The sequence below is a fragment of the Aricia agestis genome, chromosome 9 (assembly GCF_905147365.1).
Source record: "Aricia agestis chromosome 9, ilAriAges1.1, whole genome shotgun sequence".
In the NCBI taxonomy this organism is placed as follows: Eukaryota; Metazoa; Arthropoda; class Insecta; order Lepidoptera; family Lycaenidae; genus Aricia; species Aricia agestis.
The window spans coordinates 17,252,743-17,278,156 of record NC_056414.1 but is presented as its reverse complement, the minus strand read 5'-3'; the positions used below and the strand labels follow the sequence as shown (position 1 = coordinate 17,278,156).

Genomic DNA, 25,414 nt, shown 5'->3' with positions numbered 1-25,414 from the left:
GAATTACGGTTTAGACTGGGTTGCACCAACTAACTTTAACTTTAACTGTAACTTTAACTTTAACTTTGACTACAGTGCAAAATGTCAAATCTTTGGGTAAAGTTAAAAATGGACGCCATCAAGACGCCATATTTAACCATAACCATAGAGCTTGACAAGGTTTTAAATGCATGTGGCGAAAAAGGGAACTAACGCTGTCATCATACAAAAACCGCCATTTTTGACAGTTCTCCTTTACCAGCGGCGCCCCCGCCCACGCGCATTTATAACCTTGTTGGATCAGCTGTCATCTGCCAATTTCTTCGGGCAAAGTTAAGGATAAAGTTCAAGTTAAATTTACCTCAACTATAACCATAAATTTAACTTTACCCACGCCTCTGGTGCAACCCAGTCTTAGTAATTAGTTTAATGTCGGCTGTACACTCTCGCCGAGACACAGCGAGGCGGCCCGAGTGCGAGAGTGTAAATGGGTGCGCTCGCCTCGTCTCGCCTGTCTCGGACCCTCTCGGTCCGGTGTCGGTAATTTGCGCCCGAGACAAAGGGTCTCGCGAGTAAAGCGAGCGCATTACTGTACACTCTCGCGTTTTTCACTACTAGTCGCGCCGCTAGACAGTGCAGAACAATGAGTTTCTAAAATACTAGAGTAGCAATGTCTTACAAAAGATTCTCAGAAATGCGTAACCACTTTTTTGTTCAAAAGACAATGTCAAGTCATATATTCGTTATGTCATTATGTATGTGAGATATGCCTGCAGGCATCTTCGAACTGGCAACGCGTTGCTACCGTAAACTTCCAATCTAGTTACATTAGTAACATAGAATATCATTGGTGCAGAACAGAAAAATAACAATAATAAACGTCATTATCAGTCATTATCTGTGAGAAATAAAATTAAATATGATTAAGTCACGATTAAGTATAGATCTTTGGATTACAATGATATCTTTCGATGCATAGAGAAAAATAATGATCCATCTTCTCTGAGTTCATAACTGCGATTGAACTAAGCGAGAATGTACATGATCGCACTCGGGCAAGGGGCTCTCGCACGAGACTCTCGCCCGAGATCCGCCATTCACGGACAGCTCGAGCAGTTTTTGAGCGGTCCGGTCGGTATAAAATTACAACGCGACCGCTATTGAGCAGTCGGTCCCACGTCGATCCGGACCTCCCGACTGCATTTGTGGTCCGTCTATGGCCAGTCCAAGTCATTATTTTGATTGGCGTCGGCATAAGAATAATTAGAAATGACCTTACGAAAATGTTTTATGGGTTTTTAATTTTTTAATAAAATACGCTACTTTAGCACTATTTATTTACAAAACTTACTTCATTTCATAATCAATTTATTATGTACATATCGAATACAACTCTTTCTCACAACACAACATGGCAAGAAACACACACAAGGTAACAAGAGGCACTACAGTTTTTACAGTAATTTAAATTTCATAATAATGTGCTTGAATAAAATTTCGTAACATTCACTCTAAACAAGCAAGAAGGGAACCTTCTTGTAGAAGCAGCTACGTAACAGGTGGCGGCAGTGAGGTCTGAAGTGTTACAATCTTCCAGCAGCGGTCGAGGTAAGCGCTGATACTTTCTGACAAAATTCTGTAAAATAAGTAAACAATGATAAGCTAAATAAATGGTATGCCGTATGCTTTAAGTGCGTACGAACGTCTTAAAGTATACGCGGGTTGTAAGTTCGCGAACTTACTCGGCTCGCGTCGCGTCGGTGACACACGAGAATCGCTCACACTGGATTACCATGCCCCCATGCTCACGGCTCTTTGCTGACACACAGGCGATTAAGATCGTCGAGCCATAATAAGTCCGCGTACTTATTCGCACGTCTGTCACCCCCGTTATAGTACGTTTAAATATTAGTTGTTCAATTTGATCGTAAACAAGAAGAAAGTGGCTGGCAGCGGATGGATGAGGGCTCCCCAGGATCGGGATGGTTGGCGCTCATTGGGGAGGCCTACGTTCAGCAGTGAACGGCAATAGGCTGTTGATGATGATGAATATTATTTTGTAGTGAGTATCCTGTCATCTTCATACCAGATTAAATCGGGGGCACGTACTAAGTACACATTACAACTTATTAAAATCTTTAATCGAGCGAGTTTGATCTCAAGGTCACGACTGATTCGACTGTTTGATATTATTTAAACTGTAATTTACTTTGTACGTATAATTATTTACCTTAAGGTATATTTAAAACTATTTTCGGTGGTGCAAGGGAAGAGCGTCTGGAGCACGCTGATCGCTGCCGCCTCCGCTTCAGCGTGTCGCCCGACCCATATCGCCTCACAGTGTGCGCTTGAACAGAACAAAATGTTATTGTTTTATCGATAGTTTTATCAGAATATATGTAGTAGATTTCATTAAATTAATTGTTGGCCGGCTTTTATTGCATAATTGTTTTTTGTTTTTAATTGCCAATAGTTGTAGATACAACTTACAACTCCACAATGTTTTGCATTTCTTGTTATTTATGAAAATGATGTAATCGGTTCATTCGTCACGTTTTTTTACTTTCACGTTTAGGATTTTTAACTTCTCGAAGGTAACTTTGATGTAAAATATTATTATGTTGCGCTAAACGTCTTATAAGTACGCTTATGACCAACAATAACAAAAGGGTGCTATTTAAACGGTTAGCAAAGTATTGGAATATTTGTGAGCAGAAATATGTAATTGGTAAGCTAAAATTGATTATAAATCAGTCTGCAATATATATCATTCTGAACAGCAGTATTTTTTTGACAGCTGAGTAATTATCAAAGCTGCAATGAGTGGCCTATACTTAACTAAATTTTGGTAAGCACTCAGAGAATAAGCAAAAAATTCTGAATTTATTTTTTTGTATTAGCGAGGGGCTGCGCCCCCTAGCCCCCTTTTGTTTTATCACAGTTGCCGGCTGCTGCCGCAGCTCGCTTCGCTCGCTCGGCTCCCTCTGTGTTGTGGTCTAAATTCTAACCTAACCTAACCTACTTTTGGACTTTCTGGATTGTGTTTGTTTTTGTTTCCGCGGGGGGCTGCCCCCCCTGAGTCCCCCTTTCGGGCGGGCTGCACCCCCCCGTCCCCCGCTTCGGTATCCGTGTTAAGTAGGCCTTCTGTTAAGTCTTTATTAATTATAAATTAAATAAATTAATAATGAAACGTTTTTTTCTGCTGACCGAATGTATAATCTTGCCGACCAAGTAATTATTCTGCCCAGTGACTGTTTATTTTGCAGATACATAATAAAACTCGCTGCCAGTTATGTGTTTAAATTGCTGACCATTGTCATGATTATGTGCAGAACACGATTTGCAGCCTGATTTTAATTATTGCTAGCAAAATCTTTGTATGCTGACAAAATGATTTATTAGCTGTTATTTCTTGCAAACCAAATTTTTAAATGGCATACGCAATTAATTACTTCTATAACAAAATCTTAATTTCTTATGGTTTCTTATAGTTTTGTGATACTTGATAGTATTACCTATTACAAGTTTGTTTTCTAATTTTACTTATTGCAAAGTTTTACATATGTATTAGGTTTACTCATTATAAAAAATAATAATTTTACTTATTATAAAAAATGCAAGAATTTTATCTTGTTTTTTTTTAAATAGGAACTGGATACGGTGTTACAGACCTCTTACACACATGCTGCAGACTGGCCTTCAGCACAGCGTCAAAGGCGTGCGACGCGCCCGCGAAGCTACCGGACGCTGCGCCCGCGCACGTCCACACGATGCAGCCGCCGCGCCGCACGTAGTGGTGGAGGCTCTCTAGTAACTGTAAATGTATAAAAACACCACTATCTTTTGTCAATAGTTAAAAGACAAAAATAATGGTTCATATAAGCAGGAATTAACTATTGATGTTTTTGTTCTATGTTTTTTACGCCGGTTCTTCTCGCCGGATTAGTTTCCAAACCTGAGATAGGCACCATAGTTCCGACGTTCAAAACGAGTATATTTATATCTACTTTGAATAAGAATTATTAATTTGACTCGATTTGATTGGCATCTACTTCCTGAATAGAGTTTCCTTAGCGCCTAGTTAACTTCTGTGTGTTACAATATCACTCACAGATTTAATTTGATCAAAATGTAAACAAACTATTCAAGCTTGAACGAATTAGTTCTTTATTAATTAATGAAAAAATTGGTGAAATTATTGTCGTCCATCTTTGTTTACTTACATGAAATTAATCAGAATGCAGTATAAAAACTATACTTATGAGTATAATAATTAATAATTATACTTATGATACAGCTATTTAGATACAGTATAATTTCTTACATTTATATTACCGTTCACGTCCTCTGTGACCAGCCTCGCTATCCCATCCAGGCCGCTGGCGGAATCCGCTCCGACTATGATCAGAGCGTCCACCTTAGTCGCTCCGCTTATCGCTGCGCCTGTGTACGTGTGGACTGCACATTCTTGTTTCTTCAACTTCTCTTTCAGTATACGACCTACGCTACATTTGGTATTGCTTATCTAAAACAAGAAATTTTAAGAGAATACCTAATTAAAATTACGAAAAATTGTTTAAAAGAGTTTGTAAAATAACTTAAGGCCCAGTTATCCCTAAAATAAGCAGGTCGATGTCTGTCAGTACGAATATCGACGTTAAGGACATTAAAATAACATTCATATCAGCGCGCCTTGTACAGTGGCTGTTACGCGCTCGCCGCGTGCCTTGATAATAGAAAATAGGAATAAAAACCTTTTGTTTTTAGTATTACACAAATCAAATATATCAAATCGTTTAAGTTAGGTTACGACACATATTATACTACATTTTTTGTTTCTTCTAGAAAGTGTGTAATTTGGCCATAAAATGATTTACTTAATTATGAAAAACAGCGTTATAACAGTCATCTTTGAGATTTTTTCTATCGAGCAGAATTTTTCAAATTGTGTACTGATATACCTTTGCGTATAGGAAATTTTTTAAAACGGTACTTATTTTATACTTAAATAATGACATTTCCTTTACTAAAAACGTGTTTTAAAAAACCCATTTTACGTAGTTGCAATAACCACAGCGCCTTACGAGTAATATAAGTTATTTAATAGTACGAGTACCATTATTAACACCATGCATCCTTAGAATAGGCACCATATCAAATCAAAATCAAATCGAAGTGTTTATTTCTGAATAAATTTTAAATAAATATTTTTAGAATGTCTACATGGTGCCTACTGCCTACCACCGGTTCGGGAACTAACCCGGCGAGAAGAACCGGCGTAAGAAACTCGCACGAGGCCCACTTTTTACCAAAAAAGTGAGAAAAAAATATTCTTTCTAATTTATAATTGTGCTAAGATAGTTGAACATTTAGAAAAGTTTTATGGTTAAGTAATGGTTATTATTTATTGATTGCTTTCAATTACTAAACTTTATTTAAAATATTATTGTTTTGACGGCGTCTTCGAAAACATTGCCACGCGCTGCGTAGAGGATGCGTAGAGGCGCGTAGCGATGCGTTGATGAACGTAGCGGTACGTAGCGGTGCGTCTCTCTACGCACCTCTCGGTCTACGCTAGGGTTGTTGAGGAAGTGATTATGAGGAAGAGGAGGAGGAAGAGGAATTTTCACGCGCAAATTTAGAGGATGCGGATGAGGAAGAGGATATTTTTTGAGGAAGAGGATGCGGATGAGGAAGCGGAAGAGGAAGCGGATGAGGAAGAGGATGATAGGAAATAATAAATACTAGAGAACCCAACCCAAAAGTCTTTGTCCTGTCTGCACATAAATAGGTACATAGGTACATTACACAAAAAATAATTAAAAGGGCACTTTCCAGTGGACCAAACTATTAATCTAAACCATTCTCAAGACGCACACAATAAAGAACCATCAAAATCGGACCAGCAACTAGTCTAAGAAAATTAGTTTCAAAATTGACGATCAGACCGAATAATTCGTGTAGTTTTGAAAGTTGGTACAGTTGTTCCTAAAGGTGTCCAGATGAATATGCTAAAAGTCCCCGAGGGTGGGACAAGAGCCGGCGGTGGGGGAGGGGGGGGAAAGGTCTCTTTTTCAAGGTTTTTGCTTGTGACTCGGAAATTATTTAAAATATCTCTTTTGTGACTTCTACATTAATTATCTACATTAAATTTACTATAAATTACGTCCAGACATTTTTACTTTACGATCATTACTTTAGGAAATACAAAGTATTAAAAGGGTACGCTCGCACTGTTTTTCCATACAAACGTATTCCCCATTTTACTCCCTGGACAATGCGTTTAGACAAATGATTTTTATACAATACTATGATCTGTTAAAGCTACGTTAGGTTTTTCTAAATTTACTAATAAATAAAAAATAATATGACCCTTAAAAATTGCAAAAAAAAATTAATGCCCCGTACCCCGCCAATCGACCGACCATAAAATAAATTTGAAAGATGTTTACGATAAAATAAAATTTAAAAACGTAGTGGTATAGACTCATTCTTCCTGAAGATATTTAAAAAGAATAAATTTAGATAGCATCAACTTTGAAGGAGGAATCACGGGAATACGTTACCTCGATTAACTGTACCTAGAGACAGATATAGTAAATCGGCGAAACGTAGTCCCCTGATTCCTCCTTCAAAATAGAGTCTAATTTTATTTATTTTTTATTATTTTCAGGAAGAGCCTTCCCCCCTCCCCCACCGCCTACTCTTGTCCCACTCTCGGAGACTTTTAGTATGTGCATCTGGACACCTTTAGGAACAACTGTACCAACTTTCAAAACTACACGAATAATTCGGTCTGAATTCCTTAATTTTCCCAGGCTAAATATACACAACAGCGCACACAAAAAAAAGATGAGTGAATGATACAATTCTCTGGCTCTGACGTGTGCGTTGCCATGATTGGATACGCGACGCGCATGCGCAGTGAAATTCCTCATAAATTCTTCTTAAATTTTGAGGAAGCGATAGCGGAAGAGGAATTTTTTTATTTTTATTTATGAGGATGCGGTAACGGTTGAGGAACCGTTACCGCATATATTGCGGAACTTCCTCATTATGAGGAAAATATTGCGGAACTTCCTCATTATGAGGAAGCGGAAGAGGAATCCTCAGCAACCCTAGTCTACGCACCTCTACGTACCGCTATGCAAGTATACGCATCGCTACGAGCCTCTACGCAACGCGTTGCATTTAAATATATTATTATGTGTAGGTACTATATCTCCGCATGCGTGACCGGTGGCTAGCCGGTGGCAGTCTCGCTTCACCGTTTGCATTCTAAACTTTTTACGAATTTTATAAATTATGACGATTTATGACAATGTATAAAAGGTGAAAACAAAACTAAGTGATAACACTTTAGGGTGTGTATGTGTCCCTCATAATAATAGAGTTCACTGTGAAAGTAGCAGCGCTGAAAGACTACCTTTTTTTCTACTTTTGTATGGGAATATTCATGACGCCTGGGAGTTTGCCCATACAAATCACAAAAAAAATTGTTCTTTCAGCGCTGCTACTTTCACAGTGAACTCTATTATTATGAGGGACACATACAAAGTACCCTAAAGTATTATCACTTAGTTTTGTTACACCTTGTATAATTAAATATGTATACAATATGAATATAGTAACATAGAAAATTTAAAAGGTAACTAACCATAACACTCCGTATCTGTCTCCTCGTTCGTCTCCTGTGGGCGAGGTACAGCAGCAGCGCCGCCATCGTCACAACCACCGCTGCCTCCAGCGTCGCCAGCAGACGCCACGCCATCTGGAATTGATACATTCTCTTAGTTGATATACGCAATGTAAAGGTGACTTTCCGATCTTTGCCGCGAGCGACCGCGACCGACAAAAAAAAATCAAATAAAATGCCACTTTACGACGTAGGCTATAGGCTTAATTTTACTCTACGCCACTAGTTTTTACGCCACGAGCGGCGGCAGTACTCTACGCCACTAGCTTTTACGCCACGAGCGGCGGCAGTACTCTACGCCACTAGCTTTTACGCCACGATCGGCGGCAGCACACACGTCAGTAGAAAGTGATACTTACAGCCCCTACAGGCTACACTCTACGTAAATTTGGAATTTTATTTGATTCTTTGTCGGTCGCGGTTAGCCGCGTAAAAGATCGGAGAGTCACTTTAAGACAGAAGTTTGATCCTCGACCCGATATTCATGTAGGCTTCTACAAAAAAGATGCTTAGATTTTGAAAGACAAAAAAATACCTTTTGAGTACCCTATTCCGTACTCAAAAGGTATTTTTTTGTCTGTCGGCAATGGTCGCCACGGCCGTAGCTAGATGGGGGCATTGGGCCTTGGGGGTAATGCCCTACCTTAAAAACACAATGCCCTACCTTAAAAATATCAAAACCCTAGAAAATCAATCAATTATTACCATTTTTTAACGTCTGCCCTACCTGTAATCAATGCTACCCTACCTCAAATCTGACTCTAGCTACAGCTCTGATGGTCGCTCTTGTATTGTCTACAAAGGTTTTTGGCAACGGTTTTTCCATTAAACACAGTCTGTTTGATTCTTCTTCTGCAATAAAAGTAGTACAACGAACTAGTATCTGTTACAATACGTCGTTTCATCTCAAACAAATAGATCGTTTCATTCCCAACAGTCTATTGTACAAATGTACAGTATTGTATAATCGAGCAATCTTGCTTGCGGTTGTATGAAGCGGCAAATAGCTTTTTCATAGGTCTTTATGTAATAGAACTCTATTAAGTTCGCCTTTATGTCTACCAATGCCAATTAAATCCTTACCACAGAATCCTTACTAAATATTATAAAAATTAAAACTAGCTTTTGCCCGCGGCTTCGCTCGCTTTAGGAAGTATTATTATATACAAAGTTTCATCCCCTATTTGAACCCCTTGATGTTGAAATTTATCAAAATCCTTTCTTAGCGGATGCCTACGTCATAACATCTACCTGCATGCAAAATTTCAGCCCGATCGGTCCAGTGGTTTGGGCTGTGCGTTGATAGATCACCATGTCAGTCAGTCACCTTTGAGTTTTATATATGTTACGCTCAAAGACCGAAAACGCTCAGTGAGCGAAAAAATGGCTCACAACGCGCTGTGGTAATAGTGAAATATAAAATTACTCCTGCGTAACACGGCCTGGTTTCAGAACGCGTCGTGGCCGTTTTCATTAGGGCCACAACACGGAGAGTCGTGGCTGTTTTTAAATGCTCAGAACGCGTCATTGCTTTTCTCGATTACCACAACGCGTTGTGGTCGAATAGCACGTCAGCCACGACACGAATTTCGCTTTGTGGTATTTCTGTGATTACCAGAACGCGTCGTGGCCGTTTCACTATGACCACAACGCGTTGTGAGCCATTTTTTCGCTCACTGAGCGTTTTCGGTCTTTGAGCGTAACATATACATAGATATGCAAAAATATGTCTGTCTGTCTGTTACCTCTTCACGCTAAAACGGCTAAACCCATTTTGCTGAAAATTGGTATGAAGATAATTTGAGTCCGGGAACGGGCAAAAGTTACTTTTTATCCCGGAAAAGTGTAGGCGCTTGATGAACGAATTTTGAGGCAACGGAGTTTCGGACGATATCTATCTATTTTTCAACATTTCGTATAATAAAATTGGTTGCTTTAAACTGTAAAGTTTAAAGCAACCAATTTTATTATACAAAATGTTGTATAAATCTTAAGAGTCGTATAAAATGGCTAGACGCAATAATAATTTTTATTGCGCTCACGTGAATATTTAAATTGCCTTATTCCATGCGGGGAAATTCACAAAAACACTAGAAGATTTCATTCAAGTATATTTTTTGCATAAATTGTTATTGTTGAAACATAAAGTGCCGTGACATTCAGTGGCGTCACAAGACCATCTGGGGCCGTGGCAAATTCTTCTGATGGGGCCTATGAATAATAAAAACTAAGGAATCGTAACTCCCGTACTATTACCGTTTTAAATTTGGTTCCTTTTGATCTGTCATGTAACAACGTGTCAGCCTAGTGCCGCTCAAGGTCACCTAAATATTGCAAATGTATTGAAATGTGTACCTAAGGTACACTTTTTTGACAAGTATTGTGAAGCATGTTTTTTGACGGAGTTACTTTTCCTTAGTTTTTATTATTCGTAGGATGGGGCCTTATTAATAAAAAACTGGTACAATTAAAAAATATACTTCTGAGCTCGCCGCCTCTTGGGCCGGGGCCCTCTTCGGTCGGGGGCCCGATGGCAGCCCTTACTGTTACGCCACTGGTGACATTTGATGAGGATGGTTACTTAATTCATACTTAATTAATGGGTGGCAAAAAGTTGCTCCAACGTAATTCATCAGGCGCAAGCTGTGTACGGTCGACAACAAACCCGTTGTTCGGAATTTCATCCTTAACGCTATGGTAATAAGGCCTAAAAGTGAGCGCTTGCGAGTGCTGCTACAGTTCTCTGCAGTTCTCACCTCGTGTCTTATGGTGACAAAATTTAAATTAAATCTATTATGTGCTTAGATGCAAATTACAATTTAATCTAAACACAAACAAAAAGAGTTAATTCTTTAATTGTTGAAAATTGCATAAGAAGTAAGCACATCGACTCTAAAATTGCTTTAACATCATAGAATTTATAAGGAGAGTCATGTTATAATTGTAGTTTAGGTATGCATATAGAAGAAATTAGGCCAAGTGCAGAGTATTAACACTGACTCTTGTATTATTAATTTCAATAAATTATATACAGCTACTCGTATCATTACAGTTTAGGCCATAATTCACGTCATGGTCAATACCAAACACATCAAACATAGTATTATACGTTTACTCAGAGGCATTTAATACCTCAGTCATGGGAATCGCAGGCAGAATAGATATTCAATTGTTATGCGGTTGATGAGTTAATATATAATGATTAATGATGATTAAAATTTTAAAACTTCTATATTTTAATGAAGAGTTTGACAGATAATGTATGGAGCCTATCGTAGGGAGCCTATGACAAAATTTTCATTTGATAACAGTAAAGTAATTAATATTCGTATTTGAGTGTGGCAATTAAAAAAACTAATAACTACTTAAATTACTATTTAGTATTTACTTAATATTTTACTACTATAGGTGCATTCAGAGCTGTTTTACTTCGGCTTTTTACGAGGTTCCCATATTGTTACGATCTTCGAGTTCCAGCCAAAGGTATGATTTAACACGACACTAACTTATTGTAGTGCAGGGCCGGATTTATATTTTTTATGAGTAAGTATAGATAGGCCAGTTTAATTTTGCCGCCCCTATGTACGAACTCTGCCGCCATCCTAGGATTCCTAGGACGCTGTCGCCCGCCCTAGGACGCCATAGGACACTGCCGCCCATGGCCTATACTGCCTATACCAGGGCTTCCCAAACTTATTTGTACTATGACGCCCCTGGGACTTTGCCATTTCTTTACGACGCCCCTCAACAAACAAAAATACTTTCCAATTTTGGAACCAGCCTACATAGGTTATCATATAAATACTATTTGGATATTCATATTTTTATTATGAAATAATGACTAAATCAAAACATAAGCATAAAAATTAAAAGAGATATTTATGAAAGATATTGAAGCCAGCAAGGCTGGCTAAGGTGAAGGCTGCGCTTGCTTTTCTGAGCATAGCTTCTGAAACCGGGGACTTAGACTGCACAGGAATCCCGGGATGTATGATTGACATAATGCGCGCGGCGCTTACTCGATTTGTTGTGTTGACATGCGACGCCCCTGAGACAGTGTCGCGACGCCCCGGGGCACCGCGACGCACAGTTTGGAAAGCTGCAGGTCTATACATAAATCGGAGTGACGACATAACATGAGTGACGAGGACGCGTCACGCTTCACTCAACACACGACATCCTGCGTCAAGTTATTTCACCAACTAGTTACAGGAAGTGCCCTATTATGGCAACTCCAAATTATACAGTGCGCTAAAAAGCGGTTTTACTGTTGGATTTTTATGTTAAGATTTAAGGACTTATAGTTGGAGTGGTACCCACAGTTTGCACCACAATCTTGCATTGCTCTATCGAAGTTTTCTGAATGCGTCGGTATAGGAAATATACAGGATAATTAATAGGACAGCTGAAATCAATCACGATTCACGTGGGCTTCGGCCTGACCGAGCACACCACCTCGCTCCGTCGGAAGATCTTCCTTTGTGACCACTACGCATTCGCTTTAAATAATAGAGCCTGAACTCCAACTAAACAAATGGAACCTTTAAAGCTTTATGTTGAACTAGCTAACCAAGCAGACGTTGTTTAGAAATAAGTTGGTAAGCCGAAAAATGGATAAATACCGTTATGGCTTTGATAACAAAAAGTTTCCAAAGTTTACGGGAACTTAGAATAGCTTACATGGAAATGGTCGAGGGTTTGAGTATCGTGGAGGGAACCAAAAGTTTTCAAAAGTAGCTTTGAAAACTTTTCTTTCCTGCCGCAGAACTAAACCGCGACCTAGTCCGAAGGACACGCTGGTTACTAATTCGCAGAATGAACGAGAATTAAAATTCAAAATCGTAAAAATGTACAAAAAACGTCATTTCGTTTTATGTCTGCAAATAAATATATTATTCAGTTAGCTTCTATTTTAGGCATTAGTTCATACTAATGTTTTAGTTTTTGTTTACTGTTTTAGGTTTTGTTTACTTGTCAATTATTATTGCATATATACTTTGACCTAGACGACCTCCAACGCGCCAGACGAAGACAAGTAGATCTTGTATTCGCTATATTAATAATTGCACTGGCGTATATATAGCTTTGATAAGGAGGGGGTCCCTAACGTAAAAAAGCGGCCAAGCACGAGTTGGACTCGCCCATGAAGGGTTCTGCAGCAGAGCAGCCTAACAACCTACTCTGCCTACGGACACGCTCCACAGTATAATAATTATTTTTATATTGTTAATAAAAAAAATACATGTACCTCGCCGATGAAAATCGTTGGGTACATAATATATTGTCGATTGGACAAGTAAGATGGATAGTAATGGGGGGGTCCGGACCCCCAGGACCCCCCCTTATATACGCCCATGAATATTTGTATTTGTCCCTCGAACTAATAAAAATGTTTTGTACGAAATACATACTAATATTAATATGTGAAAGTTTGCTATCTGTTACCTCTTTACGCCTAAGAGTGGGTTGCACCAACTTACTTTAACTATTACTTTAACTTTAACCATAACAAAATGTCAAATGATCTGTCAAATCCCTAGTAAAAGTCCATAATGGACGCCATATTTGACGATAACCTTAACTTTAACTATAACTACGCCTCTGGTACAACCCACCCTAAACCGCTGTCGCTGTCATGTGGTATAAAGATATACATGGGGAAATACTTTGCGCATTCCCGGCGGGTTGGGGATAGGATACTTTTTATCCCTGAAAAATGTACGATACCCGTGCGATCAACTAACTTTGCCGCTACCGAGTTGGGGGCGTCATCAAATGATTAAAATATAAGCAGTAAACAGAGTACAACAGCTTATGTCTTGCACAATGTTTGTTATGTGAATGACTCTACAATCTACATGTTTTAGCCACTCATCGCCTTTTTTTAAATGAAATAAGGGGGCAAACGAGCGAACGGGTCACCTGATGGAAAGCAACTTCCGTCGCCCATGGACACTCGCAACATCAGAAGAGCTGCAGGTGCGTTGCCGGCCTTTTAAGAAGGAATAGGGGAGGGTAAGGAAGGGAATAAGGAAGGGTAGGGAAGGGAATAGGTTCGGCGAAACACAGCGCAAGCGCTGTTTCACGCAGGTTTTCTGTGAGCCCGTGGTATTTCTCCGGTCGAGCAGGCTCATCCGTGCCGAAGCATGGCTCTACCACGTATGTGTTACAAATGTTTTAGTAAGTAGGCCTACTGTCGTGGAGATTGCCAAATGTTGTTCTCGTGTTACACAATCATTAAATCCGAAGGGCAGTCTTAACGACTTAAATGTAAGAAATGGCTAGATCGTACCAAATACGAAATTATTATGCAAGAAAAAATTGAGTAATAAGCATAAAGGAAGATGAATAGAATATAAAATGTGCTAACAAAATGATATGATAGTATTGGACTGAAAAATAAAAGGAGGATTTATATAAATCACAAACTTTTGTTAAAAAAATGTAAAGTATTTGAATCACCTTTTTTGCCAATGTGATCACTGAACTTGACGTTTTATATTTTACTAGACGTTCCGCGCGGCTTCGCCCGCGTAAATTAGGAATTTAACGGAAACCGTACATTTTCGCGAAGAAAATAGCCTATGTCTCTTGACGTGGTTCTCTCTATATCTGTGCCAAATAACATAAAAATTGCTCCAGTAGTTTGGTAGATTTAAGCACTTTCAAATAAATTTTCCCACATTTTCCTCTGTTTCTTCGCCCCTATTAGTTACTCGATAAATGAGCTATCTAACACATAAAAATGTTTTCAGATCGGACTAGTAGTTCCTGAGATTAGCACGTTCAAACAAACAAACTAACAAATTGTTCCGCTTTATAATATTAGTACCTATAGAGTATAGATAACGTGATGTAATTATGTAGCTATTGTCACAAGTAACGACAAAGATCATCAGGGTTTTTTGTCACAAAGACGCCCGAGTTTTTCCCATAATAATTACGTTAATATAGCATAAGCCATAATTATTCATTACCAATGACGTACTAGGTACTAACATTAAAATATGTAGGTACAAAAACACGGACTCGAACTGACATTATGGTCCATTAAGATAAGTTTCAACTATGTTTGAATGTAGAATTTAATAGCAGATATTTAAAACTTTTATTCGTTTGTGAAGTACTGGATTTATTAGCGTTTGAAATGAAAATGCACAATAATAAAAAAAAATAATACGTATTAATACTTGACATTCAAAATATACATCCATGACCTAGCTGACTTTTGAAATAAACCCTTTACAACACACAATTTTTTATACGTGAGTCGTGATACTTACTTTAAAGTTTAAATGTTCTTCACTAAAGTTATCACACTATTAACTGCGATGTCAACTACAGTCTAAGTTATATCTTTAAACGAGCAATTCTTGTATATATATATATGGAATCTCGGAATCGGCTCCAACGATTTTCATGAAATTTAGTATATAGGGGTTTTCGGGGGCGATAAATCGATTTATCGATAATCGATAAACTGAAAAATGTGACTCTTCCTGACATCTATTGGTGAATAATAATACTATTTTGTAAGCAACTAATTGCTTTAACGACACAACAATAGCTAAAACTATTCCAGCAGATGGCGTTGTTAAGTAACACGAAGTCAATGAGTGTTTGCTATACCGAGCAAAGCTCGGTCATCCAGGTACTACTCTATAATATATGATTTTGAACGCCTCCGTGGTTTAGTGGTATAGAGCGCGGCTCTTGACTCGGAGGGTGTGGGTTCGATTCCCGCATTGGAAACATGTTATTTCCAAGTTTGGTTAGGACAATGTAGGCTGATCACCTGATTGTCTGACAAGTAAGATTCATGCATCGGATGGGCATGTAAAAAGTCGGTCCTGCGCCTGATCTCTCGCCGGTCGTGTCGGTCTTCCGTCCCACTGGATTAGAGTGTTGAGAGTAAAGGAATAGTGAGTGCTCTTCTGTACTGCGCACACACTTGGGCACTATAAAATTACTCCTGCGTAGCCGGCCTGGTTTTAATGAAACCGGCCACCGTCACCGAAACCGGTGTGGGAGCTATTATTATTACACTTGAATGAATTTCGTCTTAGGAAAGGGCTCTTGTTTAACATGTCGGAGTACCTTTTCCGTAGTTCCGTATGTAATGTGACCTCAATCAGATCCCATTAGGTCGACCGCGACCGTTGACATTCACACTGCGACCTTCATTTGCCCACCTTCACTTTATAAACAAACTTTATAGGGACCTCATCTCTCTCTCATCTCTTTTTTCACTCTACAAACAAACTACGTAGTTAGCAACTCTCTTTTTTCTCTCTCTTGGTCTATCAACAATCTCTCATACTTACATGTGCATATTGGACATTGATACTATAATTTACAAAAGCTATTAAGTACTTGATTTGTAATAAAAAATCATAAAAAATGTTTGCAAAACTTTAAACGCAATTTACTCGAAATTCGATATTAATTTGTAAGTTACTAAATTTATGCACTTACGTCATTTCGCTGGTTTACGAGCACAGGCAATGGGATCTAATGGGGGGCCGAGCCGGGCACCCTGCATTTTCCAACCAGGCCATTAGCTATTCCATCACCACCCAAGTTTGAGAATTTTACCTTCCACCTATTTTAGGTTGGATAGTGGAAATATTTAAATATTTTACTTAAATATTCTCCCCATTCTCAACAAATCTAGCTTATGACTTATAATATCATATGGTTTTCTGTATGTAAATGAGAAAATTATCTTTGCCCGGAGCGGCAAAATAGCTAGATCGGGCCCTGGCCCAGACTGAGAAGTGTGTTAGTCCATCGTAGCTCCAAAACAGACAAATCGATAAAGTTAGCTATGATATTTTACCATCGGTCGCTCAGAAAGGTTTAATTTTGTTGATGTGTTTTCAATATCAGAAAATCTTATTAATCTTATACCTAAATAAATAAAGAAGAAGCCATCATTAAGCGATCCATGTGGTTGACTTTGTCTACGTTGGAAAAGCTATTTGACTATTTTCTTTAAATAAGGGGGCAAACGAGCAAGCGGGTCACATGATGAAAAGCAACTACCGTCGCGAATGCACACCGCACACGTAACATCAGAAGAGCTACAGGTGCATTGCCGGCTTTATAAGAGGCGCTCTCTTCTTGAAGATTTGCAGGTCGTATTGATGCGGAAATACTGCTGGTCATGACAGTTCGTTCCAGAGTTTTACAGTACTCGTCAGAAAGTTACGCAAAATGATAATGATATGCTACATCCTGACTTGTTCTTCCTTCATTAATTGTGGCCTTTGAGGTTAAAAGCAACTGTCATCGGACTACCGTCAGTTAAATGCGAAGGACTGTTTTTACATACAAGTACAATTTATCAAGTAAAGTTTAATACTGTATTAATAATTAACACATCTTAATGCAATTTGAACTTTATTCTTTAAAGTTAAGGTGTGAATTACCATGTCAGGCATCCGGTTACCTATCAGGTGATCAGCTACCTAAGTAAAGAAATTCCAGTCCAAGAACAGTCCGTTCTAATTCGCCTGTTGCCCAACTCATCATCATCAGACCTGGTACTAATTAAAGTATGTAAAATTGGTGTCATCTGCCATGCCACATGATATGAGCTATGTAAGTTGTAATAATAAAACTGGTGTTGAAACTACCAGATTGTTTTACCCTTACCATTGGCTGTAGCTGCGCTCTCGTTTAAGTCTTTTGTATGAAAAATGTTTCTTTCCAGAATTTTAATGTTTTTTGTAAAGACTGTAACTAGAATTTAATAAATAACAATATTTTTTTTCCACCAAGCGCAACACGGACCACGAGTAGCGTCAAAGATTCTCTCTGCCTTACTACATAGTAAAGCCTAATGGTGCTCCCTGACCGGGAGCATTCACGTGTAATGTAACGTTACAGAGTCGAGCATTACATGTGTGAGGGAGGAGAGCCGAGTATTGCGCACATTGTAATGATACAATGTGTAATATCTTGATACAACTTGTAACATCAATGCTACGTGACAGTGAAGTCAACGTGTTATGCTCAAAGTCGAATTTATTTCATTACACGCGAATGCTCGTCAGTCAGGGAGGTAGTATTATGTAATGCTGAAAGTCGAATCTTTAATCTTACATTACACGTGAACGCTCCCGATGAGGGAGCACCTTTATGCTTTACTATGTAGTAAGCCCGGGCGCGCACTAGCGGCCAAGCCGCACCGGCCAGGCCCCGGCGGCCATCGAGATAGATACCTTAGTATGAAACCGCCATAGACCACGCGCACCTGGCCGCACGACGGCCAGCGGGCATACCATACTTTCGATGGCCGCCGCGACTTTGCCGCTGCGGCCTGGCCGCTAGTGCGCGCCCGGCCTAAAGGCAGAGATAATCTTTGACGTTACTTGAGGTCCGTGTTACGCTTGGCAGAAAGAAAATATATGTATTTATTTAATTCTAGTTTCAGTCTTTACCAAAAAATTGGAAATTCTGAAAGAATATTTTTTTTTAGATTTTCATACAAAAGACTTAAACGAGAGCGCAGCTACAGCCAAGTAGAATAATAATTGAATATTATAATATTTATGTGCAATTTAATGATAGTAAGTTAAATTATCTTTAAATTATCTTATATAAATTTTAAAAACTATAGATACATAAATAGGTGAATGTGCTGTCAATAATAATATATTAATCCTAATGATAGAGTAAATTACTCTAGTGAGTCTAGCATTAGGATTAATATTGACTAGGATTAGGATTAATATTGACTAGAAACAGTGACGGATACTTAATGCCCTAAGCGATCCATGCCTGTGGGCCCCCCTATCCGTATCTCAACTAGAATCGGTCTTTGAACCTTTACTCTTCTGGTGCCCCCTCAGACGTGATGCCCTAGGCAATTGCTTAATTTGATTAAGAGCTAATCCGTCACTGACTAGAAACTATTAAACACTACGTAAATTATATTTATCGTCTAATATATGATATTGGATGATAAATATAATTTACGTACCTAGTGTTTAATAGTTTCTTGTCAAGATTTATGATATAAAAGATTAATTCATTTCAGAATTAAACTCAAGAGTTAGCCAGCTAGCAATCTTTAAATATCCGTACAAATATCATAAATGCGAAAGTTTATCTGTCTGTCTGTTTGTTACCTCTTCACGCCCAAACCGCTGAACCGATTTCGCTCAAATTTTGTATGAAGATATTACTTTGAGTCCCGGGGACACTGTTTTGCTGGCAAAACGTACGGTTTCCGTACAATAAACGAATTGCGAGCGTCATCTTGAAATTATAGTACTCAGAGTAATTTTTTTTTTATGAAATAAAGGGGGCAAACGAGCAAGCGGGTCACCTGATGGAAAGCAACTTCCGTCGCCCATGGACACTCGCAGCATCAGAAGAGCTGCAAGTGCGTTGCCGGCCTTTTAAGAGACAACAGGGTAATAGGGGAGGGTAAGGAAGGAAAGGGAAGGGAATGGGGGAGGGTAGAGAAGGGAAGGGAATAGGGGAGGGGATTGCGCCTCCGGTAAACTCACTCACTCGGCGAAACACAGTGCAAGCGCTGTTTCACGCCGGTTTTCTGTGAGAACGTGGTATTTCTCCGGTCGAGCCGGCCCATTCATGCCGAAGCATGGCTCTCCCGTACGTATAATGAAATTGTTACTTCCATTCCAGTGGGTATAAAAGTAGAATGAGCGAATCAAGGATAATGATATATAATTAGCCCCGATAACTGTAATAGCCGCGTTCGCTCATTGTGTACTTACGCCAGCGTCTAGGTCATATTTAAGACCTAAGTAGCTGTTGTATCTACTTAGGTATCTTCTATCTTCTTAGCTCCGTTGGCCTGAATTCACTTTGATTAGTGATAAGTGCATGTGATTATTGGAGGTGATTTCTGCTAATTTCTTCGGTCCTTTAATTTCTCCTAATCACCAGGGGGGTGAGCCAAAATCTTTTCGTTATCGCTTCGTTATAGAATCGCCGATGAAAATGTATGGAAGTGACATAAGCGTTCGTTAATATGACGTTGACGTTCGACTCGTCTCATGTCAATTCCATACATTTTGATCGGCGATTCTATAACGAAGCGAAAACGAAAAAGTGTCGGCTAAATCGCCTGCACTCGCACTAATCAAAGCGAATACGGGCCCTTAGACCTAGTGTCATTCGCGAGTCACGAATAGCTTTGTCCACACTGTGCCTTTTACTGTTCGTCAAGGGCATGCGTTATAGCGCAGTCAACAGCGAACGTGAGGCATGCCCGCGACGCATACCCTCTGACCGTATCCAAAAAACAAAAATGACATTGTTGGCGTTGCGTTCGTTGACGCATTTAAGAGGAGTCCACACCGCCGTTTTTCCATACAAACGCTGTCCCCTGTTTCCTCCCTGGATAATGCCGGTAGAGTTATGATTTTTTTCCTGAATATTTATGGCCACTATTAGCATGTCCCTATGTTTTCTTTTTTTTCATAATTTTATTATTAAAAAAGATAAGAACGTCCAAAAACCCAAAAAATGGCAAGATTTTCCACTGTGTTCAAACACCCAGAAAACAAAACTGGCTAAAATAAAAAAAATAAAAAAAAATAGGAACACAGCTTAAGCCTTGCTTTAATTCTTAATGAAAAAATTACTTAAATCGAATAAGTTTTGGAAAAGGAATCAGCGGACAACGAATCGAGGATTTTCTGTTCTTTTATTAGAACTTTTGTTGCGTTGTCTCTATCGCAATAAAATATAATTTAATAAAAAATGCTATACAATAGTAAAACTATTGCATAGCATTTTTTATTAAATTATACAATTTATAATTCGCATACTTTTACTCTCACCTACATAAACACCGTGCCGAAGTCAGGCAACGTCGCACCGTCGGAGTGGGGTGTGTTAGGTAGTTTTCGTCACGGAATTTCTTGATTCGGTCGCCGCGCTCAAAATCCGCGATAAAAGTTATGTAATAGTTTAAAAAACTACCTACTTACATAATATAAAAATACTTTCTAGAAAATAAAATAACGTTACATCTAAAACTGGATTTCGATACGGACTTTTAGTTAATAAGTAATAACATAGGTGGTCTCGCTAAGCACTAACGGCACTCAGAAGTCAGAGTCATTTAATGATGATTACACTTCAATTTAATCAAGAGTTTGACAGAATATAAAGTATTCAGTTCAGTAAATACTTAATGTTGATTGCTCTGAGTGCGACAGTAAGCTGTTTAAGTGTTTATATATAATATGTCGTAGGCAGGTTGTATAATCCGCCGTTTTACATTACGGCTAGCTGTTTTAAAAAACAGGGCCGTTTTGTAATGCAGCGATTTATCGATTAGCCGGATTGAATGCGGCTGAATGTATTGAGCGCCTTTCGTTATTCAAAACGGCTAGGCATAATGTAATAAATCGAAAGATAAGTCGCCTCTTTGACAGTTTTTAGTTACGATTCTTGGCGCAGCCTGTGATATAACAACAACAATGGCGTTGGATGCCGAAAATGTATTGCTAAATAGTAAATTGCGAAGTTTTGAGTGAATTAAACAAAGAAAACAGTAACTTTCAGAACAATTTTCAGGTGCAATTAAAGAATTTCTATTATTATCGATGTAAAACAGTATTGAAAGTACCGGTACGAGGAAAGTATGATGCGGCTAAACGTGGGCCGCCTTATTGAAGAACGTATCGCAGTGACAATCCGGCTAATCATTAAAACGGCCCTGTTTTTTAAAACAGCTAGCCATAATGTAAAACGGCGGATTATACAATCCACCTGCGACATATTATATATAATAATTTAAATTAACAAAAGTATATTTAGATAAAAAAATAGCTAGACGTACCCTAGTAAGTAGTTACAGGTCAGTAGTCTTTGAAAACAGATAACTCAACTGGACACTTGCTGATTTACTCGTATCTTATTAAAAACGTAAAAATCGTGTGAAATTCTCGCCAATAAATTGTTTTAAGTCAAAAATAAAGAATAGTTATAACGTTGTAATTATTTAAAAAAACCATGAAATATTAGCGTCGTAAAATTGTGATTGTTAAGGCATTGTGTGCAGACTGCAGACCTTGTACTCGTACTAGACGAGGGTTTATACAACGACGTACTGGTTGTAGGGAAATTGCAACTGTATGCTGTAAGGAACTTGCATATTAATGGCCGGTTTCATTGAAACCAGGCCAGCTCAACGCAGGAGTAATTTTATAGTGCCCAAGTGTGTGCGCAGTACACAGGAACACTCTCTATTCCTTTACCCTCATAACCCAGTGGGTCGGATGACCGACATGACTGGTGAGAGATCAGGCGCAGAACTGACTTTTTACATGCCCATCCGACGCATGGATCATCTTACTTGTGAGACAATCAGGTGTTCAGCCTTTTTCAACGGGCTTTAGCCCACCACACATTCCCACCACTGTATCTCCTGTGTCGTCAGGATCGACAGAGGTATCCAACCACGAAAACCCTTTAATATGATCTCAGGGAGCCCCTGAGATCCCTGAGCCCAGGGACCTCAAGGATCTTTAAGCGTTTTTGTCACAGGTGTTCAGCCTACATTGTCCTAACCAAACTTGGAAATAACATGTTTCCAACGCGGGAATCGAACCCACGACCTCCGAGTCAAGAGCCGCGCTCTATACCACTAGACCACGGAGGCGTTTTTTTTTCTGCAACTGTATAGTGTATAGTATTATACAGTAAAGAACATAGAATTTCGGGAAGGAATTGCAGTCAAGGAATTTGAGGATCATTCAAAAATAAACTCTCTCGTAAAAAGTTACTCGCAAAAGCGAACAACAATTTCGGTGTCAGTTGCTATAAAATCAAGCTTATTATGCAGAAGTAAGGACAATTCTTTGTTCCGTTGCTCTTTTATCCCGATTAACGGATCACCACAGCTGGCAAAAGATCAGGTATAAGACCTTAGCTTAGCCGAAAGTTTTTCGTTTTCGCTTTGTTATAGAATCGCCGATCAAAATATTATATGGAATCGACATAGACGAGTCGAACGTCAACGTCATATTAACGAACGCTTAAATGTCAATTCCATACATTTTCATCGGCGATTCTATAAAGATGCGAAAATCAAAAGATTTTGGCTCACCCCCCAGGATATTGCTGATCAAAATCGGTTAATTAAATTTTAAGCTACTTAATATTTTTAGTATTTTCGTAGTACAAAACGATAGTACATCAATGTTGTCTAACAATACCACGATTATCTTCGTCTTCCTCCTTATAAGGCATTACCTAGGGTCTTTTGATGTCAAACAAGATAAAACAGCAAATATTTCAAGGGCAATTGCTCTCTTTATTATCCTGTAGACTGTAGAGAGCTGTAAAGTCTACGTCCTATAGTGTAGAGTGTAGACTTTACAATATTTCTGGGAATTGTGCAAATTGAGTTGCCGTAGAGTCCATTACCTATACAGCATACCGCTGTTTGGGAGTAAATAAATTGTTATTTTTGTATTACATGAAAATATACAGATGAATTTACGAGTATCACACCTTCATAACAAGATCGTTATTGTCATAAAACAAAAAAAAACACGACTTTTCAGTAGAGCTTTTAAAAGTCACGAATTAAAATAAAAATGTAAAAAATTACAACAGAATCGTAGTTTTACTCATAGACTTATTTATGTATAATGTCGTAGTTTTACTAGATCCATTTAAAACATTTTCATGTGAATGAAGTGAGATAAGATAATATGTCTTAAACTCCTTTGAAAATTTTAAAATCCTACTAATGTAACGTAAAATAAAATTAAACTGACAAATAAAGATACATCAGTAAATTACCTTTGACTAAAACAGATCCAGTAAAATCCTGCTAATCCTTCAACAGACACTGGCCAAAATAATTTGAACTATTTTGCTGTATATCGTCATTTTAACTTTCGTAAAAAAAAGTTCTGCGCGCGCGCGGATCGTGGCAGAAATAAGTTGCGACTGCGCCGCGCCGCGTTCGGCGTTTCCATGGCCACCGGTAGTATGGTGACCTTAGTGAAGGCTTCTGAAAACTAGCTCTGGAGATCCCCTTGCTCGAATAGCCTACGGTCTATTGTATAGTGACGTAGGCTACTTTTTGTATAATAATAATATACCATCGTAGAGATTGATTCATACACACATGATTGACAGACTATTTGTTCCGGCTATGTCATGTCATATATATTTATGATAACCTTATACGTAGGTCCGCCATCTGCCTATGAATTAACATCACTGATAAGTGATAACTGATAATACAAAAATTTGTGACACGTCTAGGTATTACGGTATGCTTCGGATCATGGAAAAATTTATTATAAATTATTATCATATAATATGTAGTTCCCGCGCAATAAAGTTGCAACATGCTGGCAACATCTAACAGAAAATAAAATATGTAACAGAGAACGCGGAAAAGGGCCTGTTTTAAGGAACGACCAGTTATGCAATAAACAGCTTGGCGGTTAGGCAAGTGCTCTACATAGTGCATTTAACTATCATAATATAATATATAGTAGGCTATAATTACTTACTAACTTAGTGTATGCAAGTAAGTACTATAATTACCTATAATTTTGTACAAATAAAATTTGGGTATACTCAGTGCCGAATTTATATTTTTTATGAGTGTAGGCCACTTTAGTTCCGCCGACCCATGTCAGTACTATCTGGTACTATATTCTGTGCCCATTGTACGAAATCTGCATGGATGTTGCCGCCTCCTAGGAACTGCCGTCCCTAGGCCACGGCCTATATGGCCTATTTAAATAACAATATCTTAATTGTTATTTTTAAGTGACTTCTAAAAAGGGAGTGATTATTTGAGGTACCATGTCCTGCACCAACGTATTATTTAGAATGTAAGGCTAACTTGATTCATACATTCACGTCGTCAGTGAAGCGTGCCAAATACTAAATATCGTATCCATCAATGAATAACCGAGCATAATAAACAACAGATTCAGCTAAATTAGCTTAGCGGTTTCGATGCAATCTTCATATTGCATTCGAAAGTTTCAACAGCTATTGGAACTGAGAAATATTTTTGCTTTAATTAAAGGAAGATTTTGACTTAATCTCCATAAATTTTAAGTATTTTTTTAAATCAAGTTATATAATAATTAAACTTCTCTGAATGCAGCCGTTAGAAACTTAGAAAACAACTGGATTTTGAGCTTGCAATGTCTTATATCAAACCTTTATTATATTTTGGATGGCTTTAAACAATTGAATATGATTTGACTAAAGGCTCTAATTAAGCTACAAAATAGTAATATCTAAAACGTCAAATTAATACTGAACTTCCTTGTTACGAGTGTCCATGGACTATGGACCATAGTGCCTAGGCCATAGTGCATCTTATCGTCAGATGAGCTGCTGCTCGTTTTTAATTGATTTACAAAAACTATAATATAGTTTTATTTCACAAAATCCAACGTATATACGCCATATTATGTTAGTGCAACCAGCATTTGTATTGCACGACGGATGCAGTTTCTACGCTCATCCTGAATACAACATCACGTTACGAAAATATATGAAAATGTTCAGCAAATGCCCTCGTTCTTTCACGTTGTTATAATCTTTGGAGCCTCTACCATGTCTTTGGAGTCTTTTCCATCCAAAGTTCTAGCCCGCAGTGTCAAAATGAGACAGTCCTTGCATGATGGCATGACGCTGATGCTCATTGTACAACTTTTAATTGTCTTTTAAGAGTCGATCCTAAGAATTTCAGACATTTCAGTGCAC

General features: G+C 38.4%; 1 protein-coding gene across 3 annotated transcripts; it reads right to left on the bottom strand.

Moving 5' to 3' along the window:
• Positions 1-1,354: 1,354 nt before the first annotated feature.
• Positions 1,355-23,617, bottom strand: LOC121730560. Of its 3 annotated transcripts, XM_042119663.1 has the most exons (8): positions 23,487-23,611; positions 20,219-20,222; positions 16,271-16,277; positions 7,637-7,750; positions 4,304-4,504; positions 3,651-3,793; positions 2,210-2,326; positions 1,355-1,615 (listed from the first exon to the last, which is right to left on the bottom strand). In XM_042119663.1, the coding sequence occupies exons 4-8, from the start codon at positions 7,748-7,750 to the stop codon at positions 1,528-1,530; spliced, it is 663 nt and encodes a 220-aa protein (XP_041975597.1). In that variant the 5' UTR covers positions 16,271-16,277; positions 20,219-20,222; positions 23,487-23,611; the 3' UTR covers positions 1,355-1,527. The 3 variants fall into 3 exon arrangements, with proteins under 3 accessions (XP_041975597.1, XP_041975598.1, XP_041975599.1); XM_042119664.1 differs by lacking the exons at positions 16,271-16,277; positions 20,219-20,222 and having other exon boundaries at positions 23,474-23,617; XM_042119665.1 differs by lacking the exons at positions 16,271-16,277; positions 20,219-20,222; positions 23,487-23,611 and adding an exon at positions 11,996-12,051.
• Between the last annotated feature and the right edge of the window lie 1,797 nt (positions 23,618-25,414).